The 9,798-nt window shown below is 42.5% G+C and overlaps 1 protein-coding gene across 1 annotated transcript; it reads left to right on the forward strand.

Annotated features, from left to right (window-relative positions):
* The first annotated feature begins 2,113 nt into the window (after positions 1-2,113).
* On the forward strand, positions 2,114-8,296 carry KCNA4 (potassium voltage-gated channel subfamily A member 4). The gene is made up of 2 exons (XM_049820991.1): positions 2,114-2,697; positions 3,516-8,296. Exon 2 carries the CDS (start codon positions 4,278-4,280, stop codon positions 6,264-6,266), a length of 1,989 nt encoding a protein of 662 aa, XP_049676948.1. The 5' UTR covers positions 2,114-2,697; positions 3,516-4,277; the 3' UTR covers positions 6,267-8,296.
* The last annotated feature ends 1,502 nt before the right edge of the window (positions 8,297-9,798 follow it).

The raw sequence follows: 9,798 nt of genomic DNA on the forward strand, positions 1-9,798 counted from the left end.
GGCAAAAACTAGATAAGCAATTTTTTTTGGTCTGAAGCCTTTGAAACATCTCAAAAAGAAATAAAAAAAGTGTTCAGGTCCTACTGATAAAACGCAGCGCAACACTTCTTAGAGAATGAAGTGACTGAATTCTGGAAAATGCCCCTAGAATTAAATTTTACTGAAGTAGGAATAAGTCTAGGTGTTTCTAATCATTCAGAAAGCATACCTATGATATCTCTTCTCTTTTTATGGCATTGTACATGTCCTTGTGACTAAACAATGATAGGGGTTTGATCCCTGTCTCTGGTATGCTCTTGTGCCAAGTTGCAGAAGAATCTGGGTTTTGGTATTGGAAGTGAATTTGTAGAATGCTTTTAAATTGCACCCAGGAGTATCAAAATTTTGGACTGCTCTTGTGATGACACCACTTTGTATTTCAGTGGCATTTGGGCTGACATTAGGAATTTCTATATGTCTTTTACTTGCCTGTGGAACCTGAAGGATTGTGATTGTTGAAAAATTGGTTAGATAGAGCTGCCATTTATACATTTCACAGTACTTTTGGCAAGATCCTTATGAACTGATTTGATGTCTGGCATTCAGTATGTTTATTTGGTTGATCCTTCATTGTCCCTTATATACTCATATGTCACCTACTCAAATGAATGGGATCAAGAGTATGAGCACTAACTGGTGTAGGCAGTAAGAGACAGAGAGGCAACATGGATAATCTGGGTTGTGCTACTAGGGATCTGAAGGGGAATAGTCACCAGGCTTTCTTGGTTTCTCTGGACTGCGGAGAAAGTGTGGACCTAGGCAATGAAAAAAATGCCTAACACACTTACTGCATATGTTGAAGTTGCAAACACCTTGAGGCAAAGTGTCCGGAGTGAGTGCTACTCTTGATTTGTCCTCGCTATGATCCTTTCTATAGGGCTCTAAAGCACCAAAATCTTTCTTTTCTTTTTCCATGTTAGGTAAGAATGCCTACACTCAGTTTTTATTGAGATGGTAGAATTGTGGCTGTGATGTCAAATATGGGCAAGCTGCATTTTCATGGTGCTTGCTTACAGAGAGTGGAATCGGTCACAGTTTGGATTTTTTAGGTGCAGAAGGAGTAGCCGGTTTATATGCTGCTTGTGTTACAGACAGCGGGCAGAGGGAGCAAAGGTTTGACAGCTTTGGCAGAGGTGTTAAAACTCTATTATTTTTTTGTCTCATCTACCAAATACACAACGGTACCCTCTTCGTGACCTAAGACCTCCTTTTCCGTGTAGGTGTAGAATTAGGAGTAAGAGTTAGTTTGGCTTAATTTGCAAGACCTGTGCAGCTGGCAGGCCATGTGCTGGCTTGGCTGTGTTGGGCAGGAGCAGAGGAAATTGTTTTCTGGTTTGCTTGTACCTTTGGAGAGGGTTTGGGGCGAGAGAAGCAGCAGCTCTTTCCTCTTTCTGGGAAATGTGACCCGCACTTAGTTGTGAAATTCCCTGGGCCGGCTCAACAATGCGTTTTTCTTCCTTAAAAGAAACCCCGCAAAACGAGCCGGGGCTGGTAGCGTTGCTTTGAGCACAAAGGTGTGTTAGCCAGCCAATGCATTATTGAGCACTGGAATATTCGTTTCAATAATTAATACATTAATACGGAAAAAAGGGAGAGCCAGGGGCGAGGCGAGGCGGGGGGTGCGTGTGGGGGGGATGTGTGTGTGGGGTGTGTGGGTTGTGTGAGTGTGTGTGTGTGTGTGTGTGTGTGGGTAAGGAGCCGTGCCGCGGAGCAGGGGCGCAGTGCGGGGCGGCAGCCGCGAGGGGCCGACGGCGAGCCGGGCAAGGCGCGCTACAGCGGCCGCGGATCCCGGCGGCGCGCAGGCGGGCGGGCGGCTCCGGCTCCGGCTCCGGCTTCGGCTTCGGCTTCGGCTCCGGCTCCGGGTGCGGGTCCGGCTCCTCCGCGGAGCAACAGGGCTGGTGGCGGGAGCACCCTTGCGGCTCGGCCGCGCGGCTGCTAGCTGCGGCTTTAAAAAAATCAGGCAAGAACAGCCCGTAGTAGAGGGCTGCTGTCTCCTCTCGGTGGTTTTTTTTTTTTTATTTGGGTTTTTTTTTCGGTTTGGGCTTCTGGGTTTTTTTTTTTTTGTTTTTTGTTTTTTTTTTTTTATTTATTTATTGGTAAGCATGACCGAAAACCGGCACAACAAGTGGATGATGCGGGCGGGTGCTGGCTGAGCCGCTGCCGTCTGGACGTGTCGGGGGGAGAAACTGCAAGAAGCGACGCCCGTCCTCCTGTCAGTGGAAACAGGCTTGTACGCGGATTATTTAACGTTTTACAAATCTACTGCGAAAGCTGCGCTTGGAAGGACTAGTGATCGCGCTCATCCATTCATTCCATCCGTCTCACACACACACACACACACACACACGAACACGCCGCCTTCGTTTTTTTCCTTTCGGAACAAGACTCTTGCTTGTTGCCTTTTTGCAAATGCCTGGGCGAGAAGCAGTGGCTGTGGCTGTGCAGAGTGCCCCCAGCCTAAACTGCCTCACTGGCTCACTCCTGGCGCTCTTGTTGCACCCGGCAAGAAGGGAGAGAAATAACTGGTCAACCTGTGGTGCTGACTGACCATACACACCTGCAAATGTAGATCAGTCGGCATAGCCCCCTCCTCAGGACTGCTGTCACCAGATCCTTACACTAGCAGGAACAGCATTGCTATTTCTCTGCCTAGGAACAGTAAGTATGATAGCGTTTTTAAGATCTGTTTCTGCATGACACGTAGGTACGATTTTAAAAATAGCGTTATTTAATAGCTCATATTCACCTTCTATCATGTATTAATAGATGCAGCTATAAACGAGGCTTCTGTTTCAAAGGGGGTGTGTGCGTGCGTGTGTTTTTGTGTGTGTGCTTGCATGTAGATGTTGCTTCGGTGCACCTGCAGTTGTGTTTTCTTGACATATCATATCACAGTATTTTCACTCGAGTGAGCATTGTACGTGCCTGTTTCCAGATTAAATTCAGTGAGATGTTCATTATGATTGAAACACAATTCACTTACAGGTTAAAATGTAACATTCCTGCATCTTATGTGTTTCTACAAATACAACAAAAGCTCTTTGTGTAGATGTATTTATTCTTTAATATTTCATATAGATATATGTAGGTGTATCTATTACGTATGTACTCAAAGATCTGAATGCACTGTGTATTGCAGTATTTTTGTTAGTGTTATATGTGTTGGTGTTTCAGAAGCATGCGTGTGTTTGTGTATGGACGCAAGTGCTTATATGGGTGGGGATTTTGTATCTCTGTCTATATATATGTGACATATCCACCCACATCCTTACCCACAGAGTCGTTCAAAATCTCTGTGCATGTGATGTGGGTGTGTGTGTAATGTAGAAGTGTGAATAGTGTGGGTAGGGGAAGATTTGAATACCGTGGTAATAGATGACACAGTTTCATTTGATCAGTGTGACCTTTTAGGAAAACAATCCAATCTTTTCCCTTTTTGTTTTGTTTATTTTTGTGTGTTTGTGCGTGTGCCTCAGGTTAAGTGCTTCTTCTGCATGACCATAACCAAAGGGTGACCCATCCACTCCCTTATGTCCTATGGGGACCTCAGAGCCCGTTTCACAGTCTTCATCTCCTCCTCCTCCTCCTCCTCCTCCTCTTACCACTGCTGCTGACGCCCTGGGTGCTGCTCCCAGGTTTGAGACATTGCTGACAGGCTGAAGAAAGGATTTGCAAAGACCTCCTCACTGTGTAAATAAAGTGATGGCTGGAATTAACTTCAACTCCCCAAGTAATGATATTAAACAGTAAGATTGTTAGGCCAAAGCATTACCAGGAACAAATTATGAGGAAAGAGACTATTTGCATTTGGTTGCAATGATGAACTAAAACCATCTGTGGAGAGCAGGTACCCTTTGATTTGTGTGGTTTTTTCCCTATGAATGCCTGCAAGGTAGTCATGATTCTGATCAGATCTGTGATAGCCACAGGAGGTAAATGAAAATAAAAGGGCTTGGTGGATGAAAGAACAAGGCCTCAGCTGTTCCCTGGTTCAATTTGAAAGTTTCATCTTTTCTTATTAGCAAAACAGTAGTTTGTGTCAAACATTCTGGACAATAAGAAAATGCAGATCTGTGGTTTTCCAAAACATAGATGCAGTCTTACAACTATGTTGCCCTGGTCTATGTCCAAGGGACTGTGCTCCAAATGCAAATGGCTTTGAACTTTCTAGTGAAAGCTAAGGTTACGCTGTAAATAAAACCTTTTTGCATTAAGCGATAAAAAAAAGCAGTTGCAAAATGGAGGTTGCAATGGTGAGTGCAGATAGCTCTGGGTGCAACAGCCACATGCCCTACGGATACGCGGTCCAAGCTCGGGCCCGAGAGAGAGAGCGGCTGGCACAGTCAAGAGCCGCAGCAGCTGCAGCCGTAGCAGCAGCCACAGCAGCAGTAGAAGGTGGGGCAACAGGTGGAGGTGGACCGTATCACCACTACCATCAGGAACAGAGTCGAGGTGCATCCTCCTCTCATGGTGGGAATGCGTCACGCAGCAGCATGCCCCACCGCCAGAGTGGTAAGAGGCAGAAGAAAGGGAAGAAGAGGAGCCACCACTTGGGAAGTAGGGAGTGTGGGGCCTCCTTCCCCTGTTCTGAGCTGTTGCCTCTCAGTGGTTCTGAAGAGAGAATACTGAAGGACTTGAGTGAGGAGGAAGAGGAGGATGAAGACGAGGATGAAGACGATGAGGAAGAAGGAAAGCTCTACTACAGTGATGACTATGGGGAGGATGAGTTTTCATACTCAGACCAGCCACCTGATGATGGTGGAGGCCCTGGGGGTTACAGCTCTGTTCGCTACAGTGAGTACGAGTGTTGTGAGCGTGTGGTAATCAACGTGTCAGGACTGCGGTTTGAGACCCAACTGAAGACATTAGCTCAGTTCCCGGAGACGCTGTTGGGTGATCCAGCGAAGCGTGGGAGGTACTTTGACCCTCTCAGGAATGAATACTTCTTTGATAGGAACCGGCCCAGCTTTGATGCCATCCTGTACTACTATCAGAGTGGTGGTCGGCTGAAGAGGCCAGTCAATGTACCCTTTGACATCTTCACCGAGGAGGTGAAATTCTACCAACTTGGGGAGGAGGCCATGCTCAAGTTTAGGGAGGATGAAGGGTTTGTCAAAGAGGAAGAGGACAAAGCTTTGCCGGAGAATGAGTTTAAGAGGCAGGTTTGGCTGCTGTTTGAGTACCCAGAGAGCTCCAGTCCAGCCAGAGGCATTGCCATTGTCTCTGTCTTGGTCATCTTGATCTCCATTGTCATCTTTTGTCTGGAGACTTTGCCAGAGTTCAGAGATGACAAAGAATTCGTCATGTCCCTGAGCTTAGGGAAGGGACTTTCCAATGAGTCACTTCACCTGGACGCTGGGGAGCACACCATCTTCAATGACCCTTTTTTCATTGTAGAGACAGTATGCATCATTTGGTTCTCCTTTGAGTTTACAGTGCGCTGCTTTGCATGTCCAAGCAAAGCACACTTCTTCAAGAACATCATGAACATCATAGACATTGTCTCCATCTTGCCTTACTTCATTACTCTGGGCACTGACTTGGCACAGGAGCAGGGCAGTAATGGTCAACAGGCCATGTCTTTTGCCATCCTGAGGATCATCCGTCTGGTCAGGGTGTTTCGCATCTTCAAGCTCTCCAGGCACTCCAAGGGTTTGCAGATCCTGGGTCATACACTCAGGGCCAGCATGAGGGAACTCGGCCTCCTCATCTTTTTTCTTTTTATTGGAGTCATTTTGTTTTCCAGTGCTGTTTACTTCGCCGAAGCTGATGAGCCTGCCACCCATTTTCAAAGCATCCCAGATGCCTTTTGGTGGGCTGTAGTGACCATGACTACAGTTGGTTATGGGGATATGAAACCCATAACTGTGGGGGGGAAAATAGTTGGGTCCTTGTGTGCCATTGCGGGAGTGTTAACCATTGCTTTACCAGTGCCAGTGATTGTCTCCAATTTTAACTATTTCTACCACAGAGAGACTGAGAATGAAGAACAAACGCAGCTGATGCAAAATGCAGTCAGTTGCCCTTACCTCCCAACAAATTTACTGAAGAAATTTAGAAGCGCATCATCTTCATCCACAGAGGATAAATCAGAATATTTGGAGATGGAAGAAGGAGTTAAAGAATCTCTTTGTGTAAAGGAGAAAAAAAGTCAGGACACGGGGAATAGCAGTGAGTCAGAGAAGAAAAACTGTGTAAATTCAAATTCTGTGGAAACTGATGTGTAATTTTGAACGTTTCCAAATATATTTATGCATTAAAGAGTGCAGTGAAAATAATTAAATATGCAAACGAGTCCACAGCATACAGTAGTATGCCATTCAATGGTTAAATGCGAATAAAAAGTGTTGCTAAACTTGTATTACATATCAAGTAAGTGGTATAACTTGAGGAAGGGATTGCTAGATCTGATGTAATTTCAGACTTTATATTTTTATTAGAATGCAAGTGTTTTGCACATGAGGCTGAAAAATTTATTAAAAGCAAGTCAGTTTTAAAGTGGGTGCATGAACTGTCGACATCACTAATAACAGCTCTGTGGTAAAAGTTGGCATTCAGAGGTATTTACTATGTAAGAAGCAATGAAGTTTGGTAGTCATTTATCTATTTATCAGTGCTTTAATAGCAGCTACCATAAATCATTGGATACCATAGTCATTGTTTTTCAAATGGTAAATCTATTGTAAAAAGATATTCTACAGAAGATAGATCTAAATTTTTTTCTTGAAATCTATAATGCTTGTTTTTAACTGGAAATTTACTTTGAAAAGGCTGCTGACCCTCCAGAAATTGTTTATTTTTATAACTCTCTTTGGAGGCATTGCAGCATTTGTTGTCTAATAATGAAAGAAATGAAGTAAGAGAATCATTTAACCTGGTCTGACTGCAAAGGCAAAATGACTGGAATGCTTTTTTGCACTACTTTATATGCTGGAGATATATTGAAAGAGACTTCATACTGTGAATGTTTACTAATGTAATAGTTCAATGACAATCATTGGAAGAGTGAATTCTGCATCATATTTTATTGTTTCATTTTTCTTTATGTGATGCTGATGGCGAAACAGCTAACATTACATTAATTCCATACTCTTTTTAATTATGAATATCTGTGATCTGGAAAGGATTGTGAAGTAAAATTTTATAATCAAAATTATTTGAAATCAGTGTTTTCTACTGATGCCTGCAAGAAACACCAACCGAATTTATATCTTTTTCCTGGTTAATTTAACATTCAGAGTCTATGATTAGTACATGCACTTTGTCAGTATGAAAGAAATTCAATGCATGGGAGGAGAAGGTAGAAGTAATAAGATATTCAGTTGTTGCAGTACTGACAATTGAGAATTGCTAACTTTTAACATGCTATTATTGGTGCTGCATTTTCCCTTAATTACAGCTTTCACCCATGTGTATTTGAAGCAACATTTAAGATCCAAAATAGGCATTCTGGGATTCAGAATGAACATGTTGGGTCCCATGCAGTCCTTGAGAAAACATTCCATGATTTCTTCTCACTGATTCTTAGGCCAGCTGTATTTTACTGTGTGTCAAAAACTTCCATTGCCCTTCCTAGGAGATTAAGGTAGGTAAAAATTCTCTGGCCTACAGTACATTCCAGACTCCAAAACGAAATAGGTAAGATATTGCTGCATATAACATAAATAATAGATTCAGAACTGGCATTTTTTCAGACTTATAATTACCTAGGGAAGGCACAATTAAACTGGAACTGTTTTTGAAGCGGCACTGTGGAACATTCCAGATTATAAAACTTGAACCAAATAGGCATATGCACTTTAGGGGCTGGGACAGGCCATTATGAGAGGAAAAGGGGCTTAGCAACACTACTGAATTACAGTGGTTTTGCAATGTTCATTTACAGCTGAGTAGAGGATTTTTGCAGGGAAAGAAGTAGTTACTGACTGACTTAGTTCTGGAGTTGAAAAGCAACAATAAAGGCAGTCCAAATTGGGCACCCACGACATTATGCATAATCTATCAGATAAGCATTGTTTGCTGTATGCAGCATCCAGTGGTACCGAACAGGCCCATAGACATTGGTTTTTCTTTAATGGTCGATTTTTGCCTTCCTGGATTTTCTGTGAATCACCTCTTCGAAAAGTTTCTCTGCTTGTCCTCTTTTGCATTGCAGAAGAACTAATAAAACCCAAGACACACACAAAAGACTGCGTTGTGCTGAGCCCTGCTTCAAAACTTGTGTTTATATGTCTGATTCCTTATTTAAAATCATAGAGCGGGCTTCACTATGTTTTTAATGTGAAGCATTAAACAAAGCTCCTTTTTAGCGTGGTGATATTAATTCCAACTGTTTTGAGTGAAACAACTCAGTAATTTTATACATAGGTATTTGCCAAAATTGAATATTGCATTTTGTTGTAGCTGACCTGAGTTAAATGTTCTAAATACTTTTTTTTCTACAGGGGCAATATCAGCAGTGAGGGTGAGCATTCTGTAAAATCTGGTAAAAATCCATAACTGAAAGTGTTTCTTTAACAGCTAGTTCTTAATGACATAAAGAGCATAAGCGTTCTCTTGTAAGCTAGCTTGCTGGTAGTTCTGTATAATACCAGAGACCGTGGCAAGAGTGTAGGAGTAGGTAAATAATGAACTTAGAGAAACTAAGTAGTACGTGTTTGCAGTATTGACTGGTTGAAAGAGAAGGTGGTTCATAAGAGGTGGAATTTTAGATCTCTAATGGAAATAAGGAAGAAAATTCTTTGAATAACTCTTAGAATATGCTCACACTGTGGACCTGGTGCTCAGCATGAGGTAACTGCTTAAGTAGTTACCCAGCTTCTCCAGCAAGTTGTTCAGCTATTCTGCTACCAGTACACATCCTTTTAATTTAAAACGAGCGTGGTAGTGTCTACGTTATGCTGTGATCATAGCAGTACCTCACTCGCTGAAGAAAAAGGTCTTACTGTAGGACCTTGTAGCAGTTGGCAGAGCAATGTTCTGGGTGTGTCAGCACTATATACTGCAGTACTGTAGAGGCATATCCTAAGGTAACAGTGGAGCCTGCTCTGCCTCCTGCAGTGAATAAACCTATGTACTTCATCATTATAAATAAGAACAACTATAGCTTAATGTTAGATAGTGCTATCAGTTTGGCAGACCATTCTGAATCACAGAAAGAACTGTGCATTCTGGAATGGAAGCAAATATCTTTACTTGGGCTGGCTTATCATTTGATTATTCAACTACCCATTGGTCCAGTCAGTTACAACACAGCTTGAAAATGCCAAAGTCCTACCACTAACATGCTAAACCCCAAAGATCCTGAGTGCTTAACAAGAAACAGAAAATTCCGTTAAGTATTACTTCGGTAGAAATTGTGTGCCAGTATTTGAGATGTTACGGCTCCGAGTTACTACTACTGCTTCTGTCAGAGCTTTCCCAGTGTTACTGGATACTGACTAGTCTCAGAAAAATAATTTTATCATCACTTGGGCATTTTGCATTTTACATTTTAAATTATAGTGGTGAAATGCATTCCTGATGTAACTGACGTGAATGGAGTTACACAAGGGATCGTTTTAGTTCTACTAATGTAGTTCAAATGATTTCACATTGACATACATTTCAGCTAAAAATAATGCAAAATGAGATATTTTGATATATCAGGTTCACTTGCAGTGGTGAAAAAATTTGGAGGGGTTCCATCAGAATTCATAGAATCACAGCAGCATCAACTCAGAATTCAAATATAGGCTGATACTTAACTGTGTACTGGCA

The sequence above is a fragment of the Accipiter gentilis genome, chromosome 17 (genome assembly GCF_929443795.1).
Source record: "Accipiter gentilis chromosome 17, bAccGen1.1, whole genome shotgun sequence".
Taxonomy (NCBI): domain Eukaryota; kingdom Metazoa; phylum Chordata; class Aves; order Accipitriformes; family Accipitridae; genus Astur; species Astur gentilis.

What these genes read in the sequence shown, in the direction of transcription:
- KCNA4 (XM_049820991.1), top strand. Translation starts at nt 4,278, where the DNA reads ATGGAGGTTGCAATGGTGAGTGCAGATAGCTCTGGGTGCAACAGCCAC.